The 25,749-nt window shown below is 41.4% G+C and overlaps 1 protein-coding gene and 1 pseudogene across 2 annotated transcripts in view; one reads left to right on the top strand and one right to left on the bottom strand.

Moving 5' to 3' along the window:
• The window catches only part of USP8 (ubiquitin specific peptidase 8), a 71,514-nt gene that overhangs the window by 13,443 nt on the left and 32,322 nt on the right, over positions 1–25,749 (top strand). Inside the window, exons 2-7 of one of the 2 annotated variants that reach the window (XM_075532332.1) lie at positions 853–932; positions 2,627–2,779; positions 4,170–4,314; positions 7,535–7,620; positions 22,781–22,934; positions 24,122–24,164. In XM_075532332.1, coding sequence (XP_075388447.1) covers positions 2,676–2,779; positions 4,170–4,314; positions 7,535–7,620; positions 22,781–22,934; positions 24,122–24,164 — 532 coding nt within the window. In that variant the 5' untranslated portion in view covers positions 853–932; positions 2,627–2,675. The remainder of the gene's footprint in view (positions 1–852; positions 933–2,626; positions 2,780–4,169; positions 4,315–7,534; positions 7,621–22,780; positions 22,935–24,121; positions 24,165–25,749) is intronic. The other variant, XM_075532333.1, reaches the window with a different exon arrangement.
• LOC142426789 (WASH complex subunit 3-like) lies at positions 296–2,544 on the bottom strand (annotated as a pseudogene).

The following is a 25,749-nucleotide window of genomic DNA, read 5'->3' on the forward strand; positions in this document are numbered from 1 at the left end:
TAAACTGAAAGTATGTTGACTTAATTTATATCCAGGAATATTCCATATTCCTATCTGTATTAGTAGAATTGTATTTTACTTAGGTTGCTTTATATTTCAGCTGAGGGCCTTTTATTTGGGAGTAAGGAGACATCCTGCCAGGTTATAAATGTTTTATTTTTTCACTTAAAGGAAGCTGGGTGGGGGGTTATGTGTTCATTTGATGTTTTCAGACGGAGAGGGCTTTAGGTTCTGTTTTACACACACTGTAAATGTATACCTACAAGTGTAGATAAAATTTGTATCAACATTAAGCTTAGTCACTAAAAGACGAATCACTATCTGAACGTTCTTTTGCATGTTTTTTAAAAAATCATTTTATTAGGGGCTCATACAGCTCTTATCACAGTCCATATGTGTAAAGCACATTTGTACATTCATTGCCCTAATCATTTTGAAAGCATTTGCTCTCCACTAAAGCCCTTGGCATCAGCTCCTCATTTTCCCCCTCCCTCCCCGCTCCCCCCACCCTCATGAGCCCTTGATAATTTATAAATTATTGTTTTGTCATATCTTGCCCTGTCCGACGTCTCCTTTCACCCACTTTTCTGTTTGTTTCCCTCATTCCAACCCACTCTCCCTCTACTCTCCCAGTATTGCCATTCACACCGCTGGTCCTGAAGGGATCATACGCCCTGGATTCCCTATGTTTCCAGTTCCTACCTGTACCAGTGTACATCCTCTGGTCTAGCCAGACTTGCAAGGTAGAATTCGGATCATGATAGTGGGGGGGGTAGCATTTAGGAACTAGAGGAAAGTTGTATTTTCCATCGGTGCTATATCACACCTTGACTGGCTTGTCTCCTCCCCTAGATCCCTCTGCAAGGGAATCTCCACTGGCCGACAAATGGGCTTTGGGTCTCCACTCTGCACTTCCCCCTTCATTCACTATGGTAAGATTTTTTTGTTCTGATGATGCCTTATACCTGATCGCTTCGACACCTTGTGATATTACAGGCTGGTGTGCTTCTTCCATGTAGGCTTTGTTGCTTCTGAGCTAGATAGCCGTTTACCTTCAAGCCTTTAAGACCCCAGATGCTATACCTTTTGATAGCCGAGCACCATCAGCTTTCTTTGCCACATTTGCTTATGCACCCGTTTGTTCTCAGCCATCATATCTTGGAGGTGTGCACCCAATGATAGGATTTTTTGTTCTTTGATGCCTGATAATTGATCCCTTCGGGACCACGTGATCACACAGGCTGGTGTGCTTCTTCCATGTGGGCTTTGTTGCTTCTCAGCTAGATGGCCGCTTGTTTACCTTCAAGCCTTTAAGGCCCCAGACGCTATATCTTTTGATAACTGGGCACCATCAGCTTTCTTCACATTTGCTTATTCACGCACTCTGTCTTCAGCGGTTGTGTCAGGAGGGTGAGCATCATAAAATGTCAATTTAATAGAAGAACGTATTCTTGCATTGAGGGAGTACTTGAGTGGAGGCCCAATGTCTTTCTACTACCTTATAGATCTATTTCCCCATCCTCTATATAAATATATTTGCATGTGTACATGTCTTTGTCTAGACCTCTGTAAATGCCCTTTGCCTCCCACCTCTTTCCTCTACTTCCCTTGACTTTCCTCCTGTCTCACTATCATGCTCCGTCCCCATCTGGGTTTCAGCATGGCCTCCCAGGCCTCCCACACCCACCTCACTACCAGTTTGGATCACTTGTTGTTCCCTTATCCCTGGGTTTGTTAACACCACTTCCTTTCCCCCCACCTCCCCCTGCCCCACGTCCCCCTGGAACTGTCGGTCCCGTTATTTTCTCCTCCAGATTCTTTATCCAGCCTGTCTTATTTAGACAGACCTGCGGCAATAATAACATGCACAAAAACAAGACAGAGCAAAACCAAGCAACAATATACAATAAAACAACATCCACTGACAAAGAACATAACAAAACACAACAAGAAAGAAAAGCTTGTAGTTAGTTCAAGGATCGTTTGTTGGTCCTTCTGCATGTGTTTTGCCGTCACCATCAGGCACTGGAGCACCTGGTCGCTCAAGGAGCTCTGGGTCTAGCCCTTCCGATGTCATCTTATTTCTTATTGCCATCACCGGAACGCCCACCTGAACCATTTGGAGAGATCTGGCGTGTCTTGGATCCTTGGCTACAGTGAAGCTATTTCCTGCTGCTACTTCACTTTCCTGTGGTCCTGAGTCTTGTGTTCTGTCCTGCTGTAATTGCTGTCTAGTGGCTTCCGATTGTGGTCCATTTGTGTGACACTTTTGTGCACTTAGGGGACATACTTCAACTGTGACATCACCTGGTCCTGAAATAGATGATAGCTTTGCATCTAAAATATTGAGAGTTGTTTCAATTTATTGGATACGAAGAGAAAGGTTTGGCAGTTTCTCCTCACAAACAGTGGAAAGTGGTTGAGGAACTGCACTGTGTGCCGCACGAATTGATTTAGAAAGGCCACTGTTCTTTTCTGTGGGATAGCTGGCACCTTGGTCAGGTCTGTGCCCGAGCCCATGAGAGGAAGCCCCTCCTCATCCATCTCCCTCCATAGTGCACCCACCTGATTATTTGATTGTTAATGGTTAAAAATTGTGGAATGATGTGTGTGCATTTTGTGACAGGAATGAAGTGCTTTTCATTGTGAAAGCGGAACAGTCAAGGTTATCCAGCATGCCGGCCGTGACTTCTGTTCCCAAAGAACTCTACCTCAGTTCTTCCCTCAAAGACCTCAACCTGAAGACAGAGGTTAAAGCGGAGAAAATAAGCACTAAGAAGTATGTATCCTTGGTAGTTTCCTTTGTTTGTTAGCATGCATGCATGCAGTGTATAGTTCAAGTTCATTTCTATATCATTCAATTAGATGACTAGTTCATTTTAAATATATTCAAAACTTGAATCATGTGAATAAAGAAAGTTCCTAAGAGAAAGTCTCAACTCTGTCTTGATAGAATTTATAGATTCTGAAAATGCACATGTATTTTTCTCTCTAGACAGTATATCATATATCATAAACTTAAGAGGCAGAAACTACGAATGATCTATAGAAATCATTCGGTCAAACGTCATACGTTTTCCTAAAACATTCAGTAGTGCGAACACTGGAGAAGTTCTGGACAGAAAAAAGGAAACCCCAGGAATATGCTAATAGCTTGTATCTTCTTCTCAGTACAATGTGATGTGGAATTCCTAGCATTGACTTGATGGCAGGTGTCGTACAGCCCATAGGTTATCTCTCATTTCATTTTCACCGAAAATATGAACAGAATATAGTTTATTTTTTTTAAATTTTTTTTCAGAATGTAGTTTATGTGCAACCCTTACAATGCACTGTTTCTACTCTCCCCACAAGAATCCAGTCAGAATACTTGTGTGTGAAAATGAAATCACCACCAGATCCAGAGAGAGAATTTAAAGTCTCACTGCGTAGGATTCTGTATTTAATTTGAGCAGTTCTTTATCCTCCTGTCATATTTGGATAGCTTTCTCGTCCCGCTAATAAAAGAGCAAGAAACATTTTCCTCTGAAAAAAAGAGAACAAGGAGACCCCAGAATGAAGTGGTATTTCTAAACTTGAAGGACGAGATAGGATTTTTTAAAAAGAAAATCTTTGAGGGGGTGAGAAAGAATAAAAGAGCAACTGGCTTATTTCTTTCCAGGGCTGAGTTGAAAGGATTGATCAGGTGGCAGAGAAAGCAGATTTCCTTAGCTCCACTCGAGTGATTTTCACATAATGAGTATTGAGAAAGAGAAAAAGGCTTTACAGCTTTCTCAGCGAGCGTCATCGCATCCTAAAACAGGCCCGTTTTTTTCTAGCAAAGTCCGCCTCAGTTCCAGGAATGCCTGGATCCCCGGAAGCGTCTGTAGGAGGGATAACCTACATATATCAGTATTATATCCTTGCTCTGTTACAGCAAGAGCTCTGTTACTCCAGAGCGTACCAGGATTCTGTTAGGATACTTGCCTGATTCCACGGTGGTGTAGTGATCTGCACAGAGACCCAGGAGATGTGTGTGCATGGAGAGGGTGGGGGGACAGGTGGAGGGGGACGGGGTGAAGGAAAACTGGAGAAAACAACTGTTGTGTTCCCTGCTAAACCTTCTAGTGCATATACATACTCACTTGTGTGTGATTCATATTTATCCCATTTTTCCCTCTTATTTTAAGTTACGTCCAGAGTGCTCTGAAGATCTTCAAGGCAGCAGAAGAAAGTAGACTAGATCGTGATGAGGAAAAAGCCTATGTATTTTATATGAAATATGTGGCTGTTTATAATCTCATCCGAAAAAGACAGGACTTCAAGCAACAGCAGGTACCTCTATTTCTGCCGCTTCTTTGTTGTTTGTTTGTTTGTTTGCAGGGGTTAGTGATTTCCTATCAGAGTTTTCACTGACAATGAAATTTAGAGTATATTACTCAATATCAAGTTCAAACTCTTCTACAGGTAGAAAAATAGAATTCAGATTTAGTGTCATTATTTACAAACTATTGCCTCGGATTATTGTAAATTTAAACTAACATGAAGATTCATAATCCGGGGGAGGGGAAATTCATAGTCTGTTTCCTGTGGGAACATATCTTTGCCAAAACCAAATGAAAGGAGTCCGTTTTTCCACACATTAGATGGAGAAAAAGAGGACAGAATGGTATTCTCTAAAGGCTCATGATTTCATCAGTTAAGTTTTTATGTGACATCTTTGTCAGATAGCATTGGGCTGTGAACCACAAGGTCGGAGGTTCAAACCCACCAGCCACTGTGAGAGACAAGGATGAAGCTGCCTGCGTCTATAAAGATTTACAGCCTAGGAAACCCTATATGGGATCACGGAGTCAGAATCGACTCCATGGCCATGGGTTTGGTGTGATTGTGGTTTGGTAGCCACATTAAAAAGGTCTCAATTTGCCAAATGAATCCTGAGACTTCCCCATGACTTTTGTTTCACTTTCAATCCTTTTAGTAGATGTCAGCCTTCCGCATTCCTAAGGCCAGGAATAGATGAGGGAGATGTAAATGACAGAGGAAACTGAGGTCAGGGTTAAGAATTGCTAGGGAAAGTGGTTGCATTTTTTCATTAAACCAGAAATAGATGAAACAAACGGAGAGACTCAGTTAAAGAAATGGGAAGAATGTTATTCTGGGGGGTTCTACCTTTAATTAGGAATTACCTATCTTGCTACCAGTTAATAGTGGCAAAATGCTACCACTATATTTCTTGCCTGTTACAGAAGCCATTCTTGAATTAATATTAAGATTTTATCTTGTTCTTTGGTGGTGCAATTGGCTTGTCTCATACTTTGGAATTTATTGGGGTTTTTCTTCCAAGTAGTGGGAATGACAAATTTTTTGGTCACTGGTTTACTGATAACATCAGTGAAATTTCCTTACTGGGGTGAATCATTTCTGGTCTGCTTCACACCAGCAGCAGTATGTGAGTCACAGTGTGTTTCAGGTTGAGACCCTGCCTTGGAAGAGGCCTCTCTCTCAACATTTTTGGTAATGATTGAGATGGGCATCATTCAAACAAGTCTTTGTACATTCTTTGATGGTTTTTATAGTATCTGCTACTGTGGAATTGATTTAAAAATATGAATATGCTTACATATTGAAAGATTTGTATGTTTGGATTAGTGAGATTTTTTCCATTTCCGCAGAGTGCCCATTATATTCCCAAGGAAGTAACTAGTTGAAAGCAGCAGGAGCCGCTCAGGTTAGAGAATCCCCACAAAGCCTCAGGTCACTCAGGACATTGCGGCAAATGCTGCAGTTGTTCAGCTCTTGATTTTCAGGAAAAGGATGATCGCTTCATCTGTACTGTCCAGGGTAACTCATCTGCTTCTACCATAGGACACTTTGTTTCATTTAACCGAACTTCACCAGTCTAACTACCGTATGTGCTCGAGTATAAACTGACTTGACTATCAGCCGAGGTACCTAATTTAGCACAAGAGCTGGGTTTAAAATGTGCTGAAAAACTCGGCTTATACACAAGTATAGTAGATATTTTGTAATTTTTGCCCTTTGTCAGGTGGCATTGTGATTACATATTGGACTTTGAACCTCAAGGTCAGCAAGTTCAAAACCACCAGCCACTCTGGGAGGAAGATAAGGGTTTCTACTCCTGTGAAGAATTACAGTTTCAGAAAGCCACAGGGTAGTTCTGCCCTGTCCTATAGGGTTTCTGTGAGTTGGAATTGACTCATTGGCAATGAATTGGGTTTTTGTTTTGGTTTTAAATCATGTAGGGACAGAATGTAATATCACTGGTCTTTTCTTGTAATTTGTATCTTTTGCTTGTTTCAGACTAGAGACCATATATATCTTATTTATATATATATATATATATATATATCTCATTTGACTTAGAAAGCTCTTTAGCTAGTAAAAAAAATACATTTATTGCTTACTCGTTTATAGCTTATGAACATCACAATTGTTTTAAAAGGGGAATTGAAAACATTAGTGTTACCAAGTCTACATAAAATTAGAATTGCATTTTTAATTCTCTGTGGTATTCTTGATCATTGAGCCTTATTGTTCATCAGTGAGTCCATTTTATGGGTGGGCTTGAGAGAATCATGAGATTTATATGAATTTATATGTTCAGGAGAAAGTTTTACCTGGTAAATCTGAGAGGCAAAAGTTTTTAGTTGCTTAATAGTTGAATCTGTCAGTTGTCATACTATTAAAAGCTTTTAAATGATGACTTGCTTTAACTGTAAAACTTATTTTAGGAGCAGAGAGAGAGATAATCATTGACTCTAGAAAGCACTCAGTCATAGGAAGGGAGTCTCTCCTGTTAGTTTTTGGCAGGCATGCCCATGACAGACCACTTTTCCGCAAATGAGCGAGTTCAGTTGAGTTTACAAGCTGGCTTTATCATGAGCTCAGCTCAAAAGATGAATAAAACAGTCAAAGCATTTTGGTTTTTACCGTTTTTAAATACTAGAGGAACCATACCAACAGTGGTTTTTAATTTTAATTTTCTATTTAAAAAGAATTGCGTCAGTAATGAAGACCACTTGGTAGCCAAAGTACTTACAGTTTCCACGGAAAGATTCAGTTGCTAATATTTAAATTGCACACTTTTATTGGAGTACCATCTTGAAGACCTTTCCTGTTTAATCTTTAATCTAAAAACTCACTCAAACTTGGTCTCCTTAAGGCAGTGGTTCCCTGGGGGTGCTGGGATGAACTGGGCTGCAAAAGTGGATCCTTACACTTGATCTTGGACGATTGACTATAGTACCAGAGTTCTTAATCGCCGGTGCGCACTGAGTAATTTCCCCTCCCCTGCACAGTGGGCAGCAGGCCAAATACGTTTGGGGACGTTAGGGCTGGATAAGACACGATCATTGCGACCCGCAAACGTGTTGCCGCAGTGCAACTGTAGGTGACTGTCGGAAGAGCCAGAGATGAGTCCTTCTGACCTCTTGCCCTCCCTCACCATTTTTGCTTACTTCCATTTGGGAAGAACTGTGTTGTGTACACTAGCCAGTACTAACAGTGTGGAATGGTTTCCCTATAATTTTAGGAGCACGTTCATTCCGTTTTTGGAACTTCAAACCTCAGGAAAGCTATTGAAGAAGCTGAAAGACTCTCGGAAAGCCTTAAACTCAGGTACAGATATTGTTATAAAATATAAGAGAATGTAGATTTAGAAGAGGAGCATCATATTTAGAATTTTTCATTGATGTCTGATTGGCATATGATCCCCATTTCCAGAAATAGGTTTGATTTTTAACTGGAATACAAACATTGAATCCTTCCGTTCTCCCACCTAGAGTGCATTCGTGTTTTACAATTAATAGTCTTAATTAAAAATTTTAAAGTATTTAGAATGATAAATTGGTATGGTAAGTGCTGGCTTATTAGATCAGAGCTCTGGTCTCATGTTCTGTTTCCAAGTTTCTGATAGAATTCTTCAGAAAATGCCAACTCTTCATGCGTTCGTGTTGCACTGTGCTACTGGACGGACTAGCTTTTAGGAATGACGTGCTGGCTGTGAGTTTTGATCTGCCTGGTTCAGAAGCTTTAGATATATATGTATATATAAATTTAATTATGCTGCTTGCCATGATTATAAAATGATTAATTAAAAATAGCATGTTTCAGTGTTTAGTCATTCTGTAAATGTTGGGGGAGAAGGAAGTATTTTCAATTCAGTGTTTTTCTTCATAATTTCTCATCAATTATTGTAATGAAATGAATTATAATCTCTAAGAAATTATCTCTTTAATGTATTTACTGCCCCTTTCATGAATTATTAATCTTGAGACTGCAATATGTTAAGAAGAAAACCCATCATTGTTGATTCAGACCTATAGAAACCCTACAGCACCGAGTAGACTGCCCCAGAGGATTTCGAAGACTATAAAACTTTATAGAAGCCCTCTGATAACATACTTCTCTCTGAGTAGCTGCTGGGTTCAAAACATGCATTCACCAAAACTGCCAAAGTTGTCCACACTTGCACATCTTTCACTATTTCATTCAACAAGCATATTTATACTTCCTTTAACTAACTCTAGCTACACTAGCAGATGCTATAAAAACCATCAAAGTATGTGCAAAAGCGTGTTTGAATTTCGACAGTCTCTGTCTCTTGCAGCATGCCCCTAGTGTTAAGTGATGTCTCCCAAGACAGGACAGCTACTGTCATTTGTGGGTGCATGAGTGAATCACAGAGCACATTGGACAGTGGGCTGTCACAGATGCAGTTAGGTTAACAGCTTGCACCCTTTCGTTTGATCTCTCTTAGGACCTATTGGAATTTTTTCTAATTTTTAAATATTTTCTGCCTTATTTTCAGTTGACTTTGTTATTATTGGTAGTTTTTTTGTATATGAAATCCAGAGTAGGTCAATCTCGAGAGACACTTAGGAAAAACGGAATGGGAAAATTCCCCTATTATGTAATTCTTTTCCCCCACGAAGTGTTTGAAGTCCCCTCATGAGGGCAGTGATGAGTCAGTTGTGGAGTCCTGACCTTCTACAGGGCAGACCTAGGTTCAACAGTGGAGATATACCATATATACTCGAATAGAAGCTGACCCAAGTATAAGCCTAATTATTACCTGGGAAATCAGAAAAACTGATTGACTTGAGTTAAGCCTAGGGTGGAAAATGCAGAAGCTATTGGTGAGTTTCAATAATTTTAAAAAATGAAAATAAAATTACTAAAAATTGAGACCGTGGGGTAATATATTTAAATATTTCTTTTAAATAAAACACATAAATCAAGGGACAACAGTCATTTAACATTAGTAAACCAGCACAGTAAGTGGAAAATAGGTTCAACAAAAACAATAAGGCATCAACAATGATACCTTAAGAGTACTAGTCCCTGAGCTCAATCAGCAACCAAGCTAAAATGTAAAGAGTTAAAATCCTTTCAAACTGGATCCCTCATCATCATCCGTAGCCCAGTGCAGAGCTTCAGCTAGTGTGAGGTCATCATAGACACTGTCCTCACTGAGATCGCCGTCATCACCATCACTGCTGTCATTTTCATACAAAGCGCAGTCTTCACTGCTATCTGTAGCAGTAATAATACTACATTTCTGGAAGGCATGTCACACCATGTCTTCTGGAATGTCTTCCCATGCATCTCGAACCCACTTTGCTATTAACTCTATGTCAGGCATCATGAGATTTCCTCCTTTTGTTAGTCGGGCTTGACCAGATGACATCCATTCATCCACATCCTTCGCACACAGTCTTTAAAAGCCTTATTCAAAGATACATCCAGAGGCTGCAGTACAGATGGAAGCCCACCTGGAATAAAGGCTAAAGTAACTTTACTAGATTTTGCCAATTTTTTTATGTCCTCCGATAGGTGGGCTCTGAACGTATCCCAAACAAGTAACAATGGCTTTTTCTTTAAGGCTGCTCCTGGTCATTGGTTCCAAGTTTCTTCCAGCCATTTTTTCCTTCCGTCTTCATCCAGCCAGCCTTTAACATGGGCACGCACAGTAATTCTTGGTGGGAAATTGATCTTTTTAGGTAAGGTCTTTCTTTTAAAAATAATGACAGGATACAGCTTAGTAGTTCCATTAGCCAAACATGATAGAACAACTGTAAAGTGTTTTTTTTTCATTTCCTGTGGTTTTGAGAAAAATGGTTTTTTCTCCTAAACTTGCCACAGTTCTGTTGCTTGGAAGATCAAAAGTCATAGCAATTTCATCCATATTCCCAATATCTGCCAGGTCAAAATTATAAATCCTTTTTTGTTTTATAATAAATGACTGGAATGACATAATTTTTTCTTCAAGGTCTTGTGGCAATTTCTGGGAAATCTTTGTTCTTTGTCCCAAACATAGTAGGCCAAACCTATTCATGAAGTGGTTACACCATCCTGGTGACGCAGCAAATTTTTCAATGCCTGGTGCTTTATATTTGTCATCCTTAGCCATTTGTAGAGCACGTATACGGATTCCCATGCGTGTTAAACAGTAACCATTTTGACAACACTCCATAACCCTTTTATGAATTCACTCTCTAGAGCCCCATAAACAGACGTTAAATCACAATGAGCTTTTGTAGCTTTTGGAATCTGTTCCAAGTCAGTCTTCATTTTCCGCCACTCCCTCACTTGCTTTTCGCCAACACTGAATCCCCTACTTGTAATACTGTTATTGCTCTCTTCTGTTCTTGACACAAGCTTCATTTTGACCTCATATGACCGTTTTTGTTTTGGTTCAAAAATAACTAATAGGATAAAAAAACAAGACTTTGTAAAAAAGAACTTTCATGGTAATGGTCCCCCCCCTCCCTGCAACCTGCTAGGTGGGAGTGGGGGGTTGGGGAAATGCAGGATGTGAATTAACACAGAGGGCAGAGGGGAGAGATGGAGTGCAGCCACAGACACATCCTTCCCAGTTCAGCTGCCGGCGTAGGTAAATCACTCCTGGTGCTTCTGCAAATTGGAGCCGTCCAGGTCACAGGACTGCTCTGATTGGTTAGATGGAGTAGACAAGCATTCAAAACCCTGCAGTGTCAGCGGGGCTTTGAATGAACAGCGGAGGAACGGCAATCACCCGCGAGATGTCACACCTCGCTGGGGTACCACTGACCTGAGTATAAGCCGAACCCCAGTTTTCCAGCACGTTTTTTGTGCTGAAGAAACTCGGCTTATGCACGAGTACATACGGTATGTTGCTGTGATGCTGAACAGGTTTCGATGGAGCTTCTAGACTGAGACAGTCTGGAATGAAAGGTCTGGTGATTTCCTCCACAAATCTGTAATGAAACTCCAGATCACAGCAGTCTACTCAGGGCAGGCAGCCTTGTGTTCCGTTGGGAGTGAGGTCCTCACAGTCAAGGGTCAACTCTCTGGTAGCTAACAGCAGTATATTGATTAACTATGTGAAAATTACTGTAGTAAATATTAAGGAGAAAAGGGCTATCTCTTTAAAACAGGAAATCACTCTTAACCATTAGCATATTTTGTGCCTCCTAATGTTGTGTATCAGCCCTGGCAGTGTGTTGTGTTAAGCGTGGGGCTGTAACCTGCGTGCCAGCGGTGCAAACCCTGAAGTGCCCAGGGCGAGTTGAGGCCGCCTGCTGCTTTCGAGACACACAACTCCAGCCTCCGAGACCCTCACAAACATCCCTCCCTTGTCCTAGAGGGGCCCTCACAGCTGAGTTGGCTCCATGGCAGTGGCTTTAATGTTCGTGAAGAGCCCTGTGATGCAGCAGTACCTTGGCTGCTAGCTGAAAGGCTGCGGGATGTACCCAGCCACCCTGCAGGAGGGACGACCAGATGGTCTGCTCCCAAGGAGCACAGCTTGGGAACCGGGCAGGGCTCTTCGACTCTGGCCCTGGGGTAGACTCTACTTGACAGCATGCAATAGCGAGCCCCAGAGAACCTTTTGCTCGCTGTTGCCCTCATTGTATGCCCTGTTCTCCCAGCACTACCAGTTAGGTTTCTTTCTCTGACATTGAGAGCACTCTCAATGGACACTCTCACATCTTCTACCCTGCTTCTGCCATCATGAGTCAGCCGGGGAGCCCTCTCAGTCTCTGAAATCCGTAAGGGTTGTCTGTCATGCCGGGCAGCAGGGATGCTCGCCAGAGTTTGGTGGGTCATCCGTGTAGCTTTCAAGTGAAAGTCCAGAATACCTTGAAATAAATTTTGTGTTAAATCCTATTTAGTTACCTGGCTTCCAAGTATGTGTCTCTTTTCCACTTCAGAATTCCCCAATCCCTTTGCCTTCTACAGACTGACTTGATACTTTCAACAGTAGGAGCAAAAATACCTAATAAGTGACCAGAAAATAAAATTAGCATCAGCTGCCATTAGGGTATTATTGTCAAATATTTATATATGTACCAATTTCTTTTACATTCATATTGGGGCGTTTTTAGATTAATTTTGGTTTTGATGCGTTTTTAAAATTCTGGATTGTGGTGGGGGAGGTAGATTAAGTTTGACCAAGTCTGAACATATCAGAGCCCTAGAAAAAGGGATTATGTAGTAGTTGTACAAAGGAACCAGAAATCAAGGCCAGATGGAGGTCATGTTTTCATTTCACCTCAGCTTAACTTTAGCTCCAAATCAGGAGAACATCAGCTTTCCTTAAGTGGATTTGTGGAGCGTCAAGAAGTGGGACAAAGAGCAACATAAGATAAGGCAAGGAGAACAAGCAGGGCACTTAAAATTTTCCCACTCTGCATTCAAATTTGCTCCAGATTGTGTTTGCTTCTTGCGGAAATAAGCGAGACCTCACAGCTGCCCCTCCTGGGACCAGATGCAGCACCTTGTGGAGTTTTGCTTGTTTGGCTTCCTGACTCTTCCCTGTTTGGGTAGTTACCAGTGCTTGGTTCCTATTCCTGTTTGGGGCGTCTTCCTCAAAATAACCAATTTATTATTTTCTGTACTAATGACTTCCAGTTTTCCACATTGAAATCTAATCTATTTATTAAACCCTGGTTTCATTTCTATGTCTCAAATATATTAACAATCAGCTATGTATCATTCTTTCACACTTAGAAGTTTATTTTTGCTTCTTTTTCCCCCAGATTATCAAGAAATCGGAGCATTTCCAGGTTCTATTTTATCATATTGCTATCGCTCATGCAGTCAGTGATGACTGTCACTATAGGCCTTTGTTCACTTTCTACATGCAGTTAAGTCGTCAGCTGGTCAGTTCAATGAGTAGGCCTTGATCTTTGCCTTTGAGCTGATCATTTAGCAGCGTGCCCTATGAGAAATAGGAAACAGAGGTGTGCTGTGGCAAACACTGAGAGGAAGGATTACTTTTGCCACACTCTGCGTAGGGACTTTCTCCCATTGAATGTTGTGTAGTGAAGACCACGGCACAGTGAGAATGAGCAATATATACCAAGGCATAAATAAGTGTACATGATCTATTGGTAGAAAATGTGTCCAGGGTGGCTTAGAGAGTAGATTGTCTCATTGAAGGTTCCTGGAGAAGAATGTAGACTAGAATTTCAGATGACACAGGGTCCTGTGTGATTCTTGTCCATTGAGCTGTATTGTATTGGATGCTCTTCATTGGAAGTCTCCCTACTACCACTGTAGCTGGTGCTTTCAACACTTTGTTACATCATAACTTCCTGTTTGCCATCTGTTCGTTCCAGTCAGTTCAGAACATTCTTCTCAGAGAATGTTTTATTTTCCCAACATTGATACTCTACTCACAATAGTAATACTTGACATCCCTACCACATCTCCCCTGCATCTGCTCTGCCGAGTCTCATCTCGTCTCAGAGCTCCTGTTTTCCACGTGACCTACCTGGCTCGCTGTAGTCCAGACTGAATGCGTCTTCTGACCTGGAGGCTCAAAGCCCAACAAGTAACCACAGCGCCACCTGACAAAGGGCAAAAATTAGAAAATATCTACCGTATATACTCGTACATAAACCGAGTTTTTTCAGCACATTTTTAATACAATTTTTGTGGTAAAATTATTGGCTCACAGCTCACCTACCCCCATCCCCTCCCCTCCCACGTTCCCCTGGAACTCTCTGTCCTGTTCCTGTCTCTGTGGGATTGCCTAGCCTGTTTATCTTGTATCAATAAACAACACCCCCTCCCCCCCCCCAAAAAAAAGACCATACAAATCATCCCAAGTCTAACAGGGATCCTTACACAGAGCAGGTGAATGTCTCTGTTAAATAGCAAGGACATGTTAAAATCTATATCTTGGAACCCAGTTAACTAACAACCCATACACCCTGTTAGTCTTCAGCGTTCATATCTGAAAGGCGTGTGTCCTAAAAGTCCCCATTGCTATTTTTGTAGTCAGGGATGGAATAGGCTTAGTGCCCAAACCCTCAACCCCACCTCCACCATTCAGAACTGCAATCGGGACTTTGTGATTTCGCTCCGATCACTGGTCTGTTGCGTCCCCTCTTGGTTTGCCTCCATGGGGGTGGGTCAGACCAGCCGCTCTCCCCAAACTGTATCTTCAGGTCTACCCGCACTCTCCCTTTCCTATAGAGATACAAACAAATATAAACCATGCCAACCTCTTGAGTGGACACTGCCCCTCTTCCCACTGCTGCCATTTTGTCCTCCTACCTCTCAAGGCTTTAAAGGCATTGGGGGCGGTGCCTTTCAGCACAGGTGCTAGCTGCATCTTTCTTTTGATGACGAGGACTTACTGGGTTTGGTCTGGCTCCTGCCAGACCAGCTGGTCCTCAGTCTGGGAATTGTGTGTAGTGTTCATTTTCCCTTATGTGCGTTCAGCTATTTGAACTTACCTCAGTGGACTCAAGTTGTACTAGACTTTTTATGCTTGGCAAACTTCACTCAGCATACTATCTCCATCTCTTTCCATGAGATGAGGTGTTTCATCTTTTCATACTTTTTTTTAGAAATGCATAGTATTCCATTGTGTGTATATACCAAAGTGTTTTAATCCAATCATCTTCCGATGGAAATTTAGGTGGTTTCCAATTTTTGCGGTTGTGAACTGCACAGCAATGAGCATTGGAGAGCAGATGTCTGGCTGTGGTCTGTTTCTCATTTCCTCTGGGTATGTGCCCACTAGTGGTTTTGCAGATTGTAAGGTAACTCAATTTCCATCTGTTTTAGGTATTGCCAAATCACTTTCACCAGTGACTGTATGTATTTACAAGATCACCAGCAATGAATGAGAGTTCTTATGTCATATCTTGCCCTGTCCGACGCTGTTGGTTTTTCATATATAGCTTTTATTATATTGAGAAAAATTTCCTTCCAGTCCTATTTTCTTGAGTGTCTTGATTAGGAATGGGTGTTGAATGTTGTCAAATGCTTTTTCTCCATCTGTTGATATCATCATGTTGTTGTTAACCTTGTCTTTGTGGTAGATAATGTTGATGGCCTTTTGGATGTTGAACCATCCCTGCATCCCTCCTCTGAATCTCACTTGGTCATGATAGATTATCCTTTTTATATACTTTTGTATTCTATTGGCCAAGAGTTTAAGGATTTTTGCATCAATGTTCATTGGAGATGTTGGCATGTAGACCTCTATTCTTGTGGGATCTTTGCCTGGTTTTGGTGTCAGTGTTACGCTTGCTTCATAGGCTGTGTTTGGTGTTTACCATCCTTTTCTAAGTTCTGGAAGAGCTGTGTAGCATGAATGTCAGCTCTTCGCCGAATGCTTGGTTAATTCTCCTGTGAAGCCATCTGGGCCAGGGCTCTTTTTAGTTGGTAGTTTTTTGATAACCTTATCTATTTCTTCTTTTGCTATGGGTCTGTTCAAGTTCTTAACTTCTGTGTGAGATAATATGGGGTTTGTTTTTCCAGGTATGTTCCCATATCCTCAAAGTTGTCGTACTCATTGGTATATAGTCCTTCTTAGTACTGTGTATTTAGTCCTTTAATTTCATTAGGGTCCATTGTAATTTCCCTTGTTTCATCCATCATCCTGGATATTGACCTCTGCTCCTTCCTATCTTTTGTTAGGTTTGCCAACAGTTTGTCAATTCTGTTAATCCTTTTGAAGAACCAACTTTTTACTGAGTTGATTTTCTGGGTTTTTTTTTCCCCTCACTCATTTATCTCTGCCCTGATCTTTATAATTTATTTTCTTTTGCTATTAGAAGGGTTATTCTGTTGACTCTGATCCAACTGCTTAAGATTTTGTGATAGGGTATCCACCATGTCTCTCTTCCTTCTTCATATGTGCATTTATTGCTATCAAGCATCCTCTGATAATTGCCTTTGCTGTATCTCATAGGCTTTGGTATGTTGTATTCTCATTGGTTTCTAGAAATTTCCTAATTTCGTCTCTTAATTTGGGCCAATAACTACTTCTTTTGAAGAAGGAAGTTATTTATCCTCCAAATATTTGCCCTTAAAAAAAAATCTTTGTTTTCTTGATTTCCAGCTTTATGGCGTGATGGTAAGAGAAGGAAGTCTGAGTAACCTCTATATGTTTAAATTTGCCCAAACTTGACATGTACCCCAGCATGTTGGCTATTTTCGAATACATGGCATGTGATTTTGTAAAGAATGGAATTTTTTTGTAGTTGGGTGGAGAGCTCTGAATATGTCTATCATGTTGAGTTGTCTATTTTAGAGTTTAGTTCTTTAGCCTTCTGTTGAGCTTCTTTCCTGCTGTTCTGTCTTTCTCAGAGAGTGATGTATTGAAGTCTCCTACTATGATTGTTGAGCCTGTGGGTTGTTTGGGTGGTGTGTTTTTTTCTTCATTTTTTGAAGGATTTGATTACAAATTTTGCAGGTCTCTCATTGGCCATGTATATGCATATTATGCTCACTTGCTCCTGGTCTACTGATCCCTTAAGCATTACATAATGCCCAAACTTATCTCATTATGTCCTGCATCTTGAAATCAATTTTGTTAAAGATTAGAAATGCAACTCCAACTTTTTTTACATTGTCATTAGCTTGATATATCTTCTACCTTCCTTTGATCCTCAATTTATTTTTGTCTGTGAGCTTCAGAGGTCTCTTGTAGACAACAGATTTCTGGGTTTTGTTTCCTAATCCAGTCTGCTAGCCATTGTTTTTCGATGGGGGAATTCAGGCCATTGACATTCAGCGTTATTGCATTCATCTCTGGATTCTTTGCTGTCATCTCATACTTTTTGTGATAGCTATTTCCCTCCCTCCTTAACAGTGTAATGTGTGTATATGGGGGGTTCATTCTTGCCTTCTTTTCACTGTTGTGTCAAAGACATCTTTGGCATTATTTTAGTTTGCTGATTCTGGATAATGTTATACTCTGCGTTGGTCTCATGTTTTTGCTCTGTGCCTGTTGGTCTTCTGTGAGTTGGAATGTAAGTTTTGTAGTGCTCTGTTGTTGAGGTTTTTTAAAAATGCATTCTCTAGGGCTTTTCTGATTCTGGAAAACTCTTACCTCCCCATCTATTTTGATGGAGAATTTGGTGGGATAGAGGATGCTTGGGTTACTGTTATTCTTTAACTTTTGGAAGATGCTACTCCATTCTCTCCTCTTCTTCATGGTTTCTGGTGATAGGACTGAGCATATTCTTATGTGGTTTATGACTGCACTTATTTCCTTTAGCTGCTCTTATGATTTTTTCCCCTTTTTCTCAAAGTTGGATAATTTGACTACTATATGCCTTGGTGTGTTCTTCTAGGGGTTCAGTCTAATTGGTGTACTGGATGAGTTTCTGATTCTCCTTCATTAAATTGGAGAAATTTTCCTCCAGGAATTCCCTCACTCTTTTGGCTGTTCATTTCTTCGTTATGCCTTGCTCTGATATCCCAGTTATTTGAATATTGTTTCTCTTCATAGCATTGCTTATAGTTCTCAGGGTTTTTTTTCAGCTTCTTTGATTATCTTGGTTGATTGTCTTTCATGTTTGTTGAATTCTGCTTGACTATCTTTGAGTTCACTGATATGATTGTGTTTCCTCCAACCTGTTGGTAAAATCTTTTACCATTTGTTTTACTTCTGCTGCAGCTTCCCTTAACTCTTGTATTTCCCATCGATAAGTGGACCTTATCCTCTCTAGTTTTTCATCCTCCCTCTGTATTGATTCCCTCATATCCGAAATGACTCTAAGCAGCATTCCACAGACTTCTTCCTGTGGTGATTCAAGGTCTGCTTCTTCTGTATACATCATTAAGTTCAGATTTTCTTTAGACATTGCTATTTGTTTCTCTTCCTTTCTTGTAGTGACTGCTGATGTGAGTTGTGGTTTACATAGAATTTTTGGTGGGGGTGGTACTTTATATGTGGTGCAGACAGCACTGTGGATGGGGCTAGTCAGGACCATGTGTGGCTAGTGTGGCTCTGTGGTTTGGGCTGAGGTGGCTGGGCCATGTGCAGCATGTGGCACTGGTGCCTCAAGTGGGCGGAGCAGAGTGAGCTGCAGACATGAGTAACTTGCTGCACTGTGTGCATCATATGCTCAGGGACCACTGACCAGGATTTCCAGCCACAGGCCACTCCAGATGTACTGGCAGTGTTGGCAACAGGGTGGGACCCATTGCAGACTTGAGTCCTGGGCAGCACCTGTGGCTTGGGCTTCTAGGATCAGGGCGGCCAGATCCACCAGCGCTACAGGCCTTGCAAATGGGGCAGAGCTCTCTGGCTTTCTCCTGGCGTGCTGCAAGTGGGCAGGGCACCCTACGCTACAAGAGCTCAATGATCAGCAAGGCCCACGCCACAACTGCAAATTGGGGGTGGGACAGACAGCATAAGCAGGTATGGTACGTGTGGGTGGGGTTTTAGGCCACAAGCTGCACTTTGGCTTGGGTGGACCGATGGGCAAGGCAGAACAGAGCCACGGGACACAGGGCACGGTGGAACAGTCTATGCACCAGGACAGAGCCCTGGTGTGTCAGCAAGACCCACATGCACCTCCCTGACCCCACACTCAGCCTCCTACCCGCCCAATCCAGCACTTAGGAAGTTCCTAATGCAATTGCTGTCACCTTAGCACTATCTTCCCGGAACCACTCCCGGACCCTTGTATTTTATAAGAATGTATCATACGTAAATGTAAGCTTTATGTCAATTGATAAGTTTTCTAATTTATTTTGTTATTACTGGTTGTATGCTTTCTATGGCCTAAGAGAAAGAGAAGGTTGTTTGTGAGCTTTTTAAATATCATACTTAATACCATAAACCCAGTTGACAGGGCCCTTGTAATGAAAGGCTTTTTGTCATTCATATTGGCGCCATGAATTATGTTTAGGGCATCATCAGTAGCATGAGACAAATGATCGAGTCTTAAGATTTAGGCAATGTTAGTATCTTTCTGTATTCAAAGCAACAACCAGCACAGGACAGTGTAGGATCTTTGAGAGACAGAGAGAAAATTAAAACTTGGTTTGGGATATATGAACTCTCTGATCACAGTAAGTCAAACTAAGAAAATGCCTAAATTTTTTCTTTGAATCTCTGACTGAAATTCAGTTGTAACTCACCAGTTATAAAAAGGAAATGAACGTGGTGCTTGTTGAAAATGAACTTGGGCATGAAGTCAGTTTTGTCTTAGGGATTCTGTAAGACAGAGTAGAACTGCCCTCTGGAGTTCTAGGCTGTAATCATTACCAGAGGAGAGCACCAGGCCTTCTCTCCTGAGGAGCTACTGGCGGGCTCAAATTGCCAGCCTTTCCCTTAGCGGCCCAGCACTTGACCACTCACTGTACCACAGCGGCTCCTCAGAACTCCGAAGAAAAGTATGGAAAGTGTGCAGAGCCAGGCTCCTTGGCTGAATCCTGGTCTTTCCACTTACTAAGTGTGTGATCTTGGGCAAATTACTTACTCTCCCTATTGTCGGTTTTCTCATCTGTAAGTGGGGCTAATAATGAAATAAGAGCGTGGATGAGTATATTAAGTATATGAGTACTTATAAACAGGTAATTTACTCGCACAAACAAGAAGTGTTTGCCATGATTATGAGTTGTGTTCCTAACAGTGGAAGCATTCTTGTTCTGTGATACCCATCTTTCCAGAACTTTTAAAATTTGTATCGAAGGGGTCAGTTTTTGCCAGTTAAGAAAATTTGCCCTGTTTGGTACTTCGTGGCAAGTCTCTAATTTCTGTTGGAATAGTGAGATAGATGTGGACCTGTGAGACAGGCAGAAATATCTGTTGAGAATCCCTTAAGAGGAACAAGTAGTGATATCTATTTGCTGTTCCATTGTCAGTTTTCACATGGTTCCATCCAGTAACTGTGATCATGTTGGATATTTGAGACTCTATCACTAAATATTATCTTAGTAGAGGTAGTATACTGAAGCATCTGTTTATAAATTCTATATGAAGTTGTCATTTACTTTTGTCTTTTTTTTAATCATGGCATATTGATTGTTTTTAAATGCGTAGTCTTTTAAGATTCTCTGTAGTGTTCTTTCAAACATTCTCTAATGTCCTCTTAAAATTGCAAGTAAAACCACAAAGACTGCCCTTACATAAAAGATACATAGAGCTAAATAAATAGTAATACTCTGTTATTAATAAGTACTTTTCCAAATTCCTAATCATTTTAGATGGATGGAAGCACTTTGAAAGCCTCGATTCTTGGCAGCCCCATCAGTGATTAGACTGCCACTAGCTACAATGTGTGCTTCCTTTTGCTCCAATGTGTGATACTTTTTACTACAATGTTTGATACTGTTTGTTGTGTCTAGGACTGCTTGTCTTTTTCCTCAGCATGAACCCACTCGCAGCAATTAGATTCAGCTAACTCAGAAGATGTATCTTTAAAAAAAATAATTCCATCAAGTCTCTTCCCTCTCATAGTGACCTTATAATACAGGGTAGAACTGCCTCTGTGAGTTTCTGATAATTAAGATATATCAAAATCACATATATGCACCAACCAAGCCATCTAAATAGACTGATTAAATATTGCCTGTTTTTCTAATTTTACAAAGAGGTCATTTAGTTGAGCACATCTCGTAAGCCCCATTTGACTCCCTCGTTGCCGTCTTTTGGGTTCAGACTCACAGGTGGAACTTCTGTGAGTTTCCCAATTGTAAGTCTTTGCTGTCCATCGTTCTCATGCGGAGGGACTGGTGGTTTCATACTGCCAACCATGCAGTTAGCACCCCAACTCTTAACCATTTCAACATCAGGGCTCTTTACTGTATGTAATCTTACTGTTTAAATGAGTGACAAGGCATTCACCTAAAGCTTAAATATAATTAGTTTGGGTGACAAAGATAAGCCTGGGGTTTCAGCCCAGCAGTTCTAATTACAAGACTGATTTGTTTTTTCCCCCTTGTAGAGTGTTATCATTTTTCCTCTCCATGTCCTTTGTGGGGTTGGGGGTGTTGCTGCTTCTGGTTTTAACGTGTCACAATTTTTATTATAGTGTGGCCCCTTGTGTGTGTGTATGGGGGAGGGTATGATCTCAAAAATATTGTTCTTAGCTGTAAGCTCTTTTAGAGAGAAGTTGCCATCATGACTGACGTTCAGATATCTTCAGTGTTGCAAGACTCACGTGGTGAACACAACACTCCTACACTTTTTAAGTGTGTGCACTCGATGGAAAACAGGCGTTAATAACAGCTACTTGTCTGGCACAATTATGTAGACATGGCTTAGGCAATGTGATTGACATGCCCTTTGCGGTGGGGGCTAAATTCAGCACAGACACAAAGTGCTTTCCCTGTGTGGTGTTACTTACATCCATGCTCCCATGCCACAGAAGTCAGGTGGCCGAAGTAGGTGAGGTGTGTGAGTGTCTGAGCTTCATACAACTGCAGCCAAGTGCAACTGTAAATAATACTGACTGAAGTCTGCCATCTAACCAGTGATAATGCTTCCAGGGCATTAACGTGGCCTCCCCTCCGCCGGAGAGCGCAGTCCCTGCAGAAGGACATCATGCTTGGTAGAGTGGAGGGCGCCGAACATAGGGCGGCTCTTGGCCACGTGAATTGACTCAGTGGCTGCAACAATGGGCTCCACCCTACCATTGTGGGGATGGCATAGGACTGAGCAGTGTTGAGTTCTGTGTACAGAGTGTAGCTAAGAATTACAGCAACAGGCTTAATGGCACCGAACACAACAAAGCACTACTTAAACTGCATCCCATAACTACCAATAGATTGGATCTTGATTGGAGTCCCACAAATATTGACAGAGCTCCTGGGTGTTGCAAAGATTTAAGGTATTTGGCGGTTGGAGGTAGAAGTCCATCAGAGGTATTGGAGAAACAAGACTTTGAAACTCAGGCATTGATAGGCAAGCAAGGTTGGCGGTCCCTGATAACCTGCATTCCTATTGGCAATAGTAAATATTGATTAAAATCTGCTAACTATAGGGTACAATAGCTATTGAATTTCCTACAAATTGGAAATTCCAATGAATTCACCCATAACAAAAATTTAACCTGTTTACCTTGGTACAGCACATCCATTGGGGGGTGTGAGGTGTGTGTGTGTGTGTGTGTGTGTGTTCGCACGCACATGCATGAGTGTGTGTTGATGGTGGTAACACGTTTTTTAATTTTCATTTTAACATTTTTACTCAATCCTAAACACAAATAGGATATTTGGATTATTTATTTTGTAGGGGGTGAAAAATGAGACTTCAGGAGATTTGAGTCACTGGTCAAACATTGAGGTAGTGGTGAGGTGAGCATTAAGTAGCTTCAGTGGGAGAGCAAAGAGTTTTCCAAATGTGGGGGCAATTTGAAGTATGGCTATCGTTGGCTTCCCAGGGCCAAGTTCAGAGCTTAGAACAGCACACAGACAGCCAGGCTTCGGTTAGAGGGAGAGACTATGCGGACACGAACAGCAGGAGTCTGCTTTACAGAACTGGCACTCCCTTTATTTTCCACAATCATGTGAAGACCGTGACTTCCTTTTCAACTAGATACGAAGAAGCTGAGGTTCGGAAACAACTTGAAGAAAAGGACAGACAGGAGGAAGAGCAGCAGAAAAGGCAGGAAGCAGGACGAGAGGATGGCGGCTCGGCAGCTCGCAGCTCTCTGGAGAGGGCACTGGATTCCAAAGACAAAACACAAAAGGTGCATTTCTCCTGTGAGGTTAAAGACTGGATTGTGAGGAGCTGTGCTTAAGCATTTGTGCACGAGAATAACGTTCTTTCAAGCAATTGTTTTTATTGGAAAATGGGTTACATATTTTAGCATCAGTTGATTCCGTCTTTGTATGAAGTTCCAAAGAAACCTTCTCTGTGTATGAATTTACTTTTTAAACATCCCACAGTTCTGTTTTTTGTTACTTTACATTGTGTCGTAGTAGAAAGCACGTCCCTTGTTTCCTGCTTTTAGGGACCCTTGGGTTCAAGTGAGTCCTTGGTTTCCCCTTTTGTACGTGGTTCTTAACATAATTCTTCTCACTCACCGCTGTCGAGAGACTGTAACTGTTCACAGGAATGGGAAGCCCTGTCGATTTCCTGAGGAGCTGCTGGTGGTTTCGAACTGCCGACCATGCAAATCATAGCACAACATGTAATCACTACGCCCCCAGGGCTCCAACATAATTATTAGAAGATATAAATTGCTAGGTACTTAGTACATTTTTTGTTAAGTTGCTAACCCACCAGCCACTCAGAGGAAGAAAGCCTACCTCTGTAAAGATTAATTTTGTTGTTAGGTACTATCTAGTTGGTTCCAACCCATAATGACCCAGTGCACAACAGAACAAAATACTTCCTGGTCCTGTGTTGGCAGCCAGTGTGCCAGTACGTCTCATTAAGGGCCTGCCTCTTTGTTACCGCCCTGGTACCAGCATGCTGCCCTTCTGTTGAGGTTGCAATCTTGGAAACCATGGCTGGCTGTGTGACTTTGTTCCGTGTGGTTGATATGAGTCAGAAACGACGCAGCTGCCACAGGTGGAGTTCTTCTGGTTATGACTGTGTGTTGCTTAGTTTTCATTTAATTGTATAATGGACCACACTCAATGGAATATGCAGACTTTTAGTTTCATTTTAAGTGCTATATTTGCTTTGTAATTTAGTATTAAGTTTCTATAATATCTTATGCTTTTGCATTATATCTACCTTTTAACTGAAGAAATATTTGAGGAATGTCATACAATTCTAATATGTAACTAGTTATTTTGGCTGTTTCCAACTCCCAAAGTAACCTGGTAATGTCATTACTGGTCATCTGTGTTCTACAAAATGCCTATACTTTGTGTACTTAATTTTTATCAAAGCTGAAACTTTCTTTTTTTCCTTCCTATGAACTAGGTCAATGGTGAAGTAAGTGGAAAAAGTGAGACCAGAGTGAGTGGTAAGTTTGTACCAATAAGAAGCAATTCTATAAGGTTATCATTAATATTTATTTAGGGTAAACTTCAGATTTTACATGCCATAATCGGTAACATTGTATCTAATGACAATGTAAGCGTTACCATTTTTTCTAGCCTGTATCATTTTATTGAAAATGTTTTGCTAAGTGCTATGTTTATGTATCATGGGGGATGTTATATGAATAACATTAGCCTCCCTACACAGAATGACAAAGTAGAGCAGTATGTCATTGACAAGATCTGAAGCGGTGTAACTTTGTTTTCGTTCTAGTAGGCAGTGTAGCATAGTGGTGAAGAGCACAGCCTCCCAGGAGTCTGACCGCCCAGGTTTGAATCCGGGCTCTTCCTCTGAATGTGTATGTGCTCTTGAGCAAGTACATAACCTCTCTGCCTTGGTTTCCCCATCTGTCCAGTGGGGATAATAATAGTACTTTTTTCATAGGATTTTTATAAGATTTAAATGCGTAGTATATTGTGTTGGGCCGTTTTGACGAGAGAAACAAATCCAGTGGCACTCATATATGTGTAAGAAAGAGCTTTATGTCAGGAAGCCTTATATATCAGGAAAACAACCCAACTCTGTCCAACTCAAGTCTGTACATCCAGTACTAGTCCGTAAGTCCACCCAGACTCACCCATTCACAAGCAATGATGCAGAATGCAGGACTATCACAGGCCTGTGGGTGCAAAGCCTTGTATATGCAATGCAGTGGGTGTATCGTCAGCGCTCTGGTCACTGTCAGGGTCAGCCAGCAGGAAGGCGAAGGCAGAGAGGGGGGGTTCCCAGGGCTCTCCTTTTGAGAAGGTCACGCCCACAAGGAGTCACCATCAGGCTGTGAACTGATGGACAGGCTAAATTCCACCCCCTACACTTCCAAATATCTTCAAGTTAATGTGAAATTATGTAACCACCACATATACACTGTATATTGTTGTTAGGTACTGTCAAGTATTTCTGACTCGTAGTAACCCTGTGTCTAATGGAATGAAACACTGCCTGGGCCAGTGTCATCCTCAAATTGTTGCAGCCACTGTGGGTGATACTTCTCCTTAAGGGTGTTCCTCTCTCATGTTGACCTTCTACTTTCCCAAGCATGCTCATCTCCAGGGACGGATCCCTTCTGATAATAGGCCCTAAGTACATAATACAAAGCATTGCCATTCCCGACTGGCTGCACTTCCTCTGAGACAGATTTGCTCATTCTTCCGGCAGTCCCTGGTTTCTGTAGTCTTCGTCACCAGCATCGTAATTCAAAAGCATCCATTTTCTGGGTTTTCTTCTTCATTGTCCAGCTTCCACATTTCTTGAAGGCAAGTAAAAATACTGTAGTTTGGATGATGCACACCTTGGACCATGAAATGACACCCTCGTCTTTTAACCCTTCAAACTTCAATTATAAGCTGCTATTTATGAGTCTAGGCTGCGGACCTAATCATTGGGGAATTTTAATTCCCTCCAAAAAAACAAACCCATAAGCCAGTAATTTGGGTGTTATTGATGCCTTAGTCATAAATATCAGAGCACTTCGAAGTGGTCATGGAAAAATGAAAATTGAAGATAAAGTA

This window comes from Tenrec ecaudatus, chromosome 14 (genome assembly GCF_050624435.1).
Source record: "Tenrec ecaudatus isolate mTenEca1 chromosome 14, mTenEca1.hap1, whole genome shotgun sequence".
Classification (NCBI taxonomy): Eukaryota; Metazoa; Chordata; class Mammalia; order Afrosoricida; family Tenrecidae; genus Tenrec; species Tenrec ecaudatus.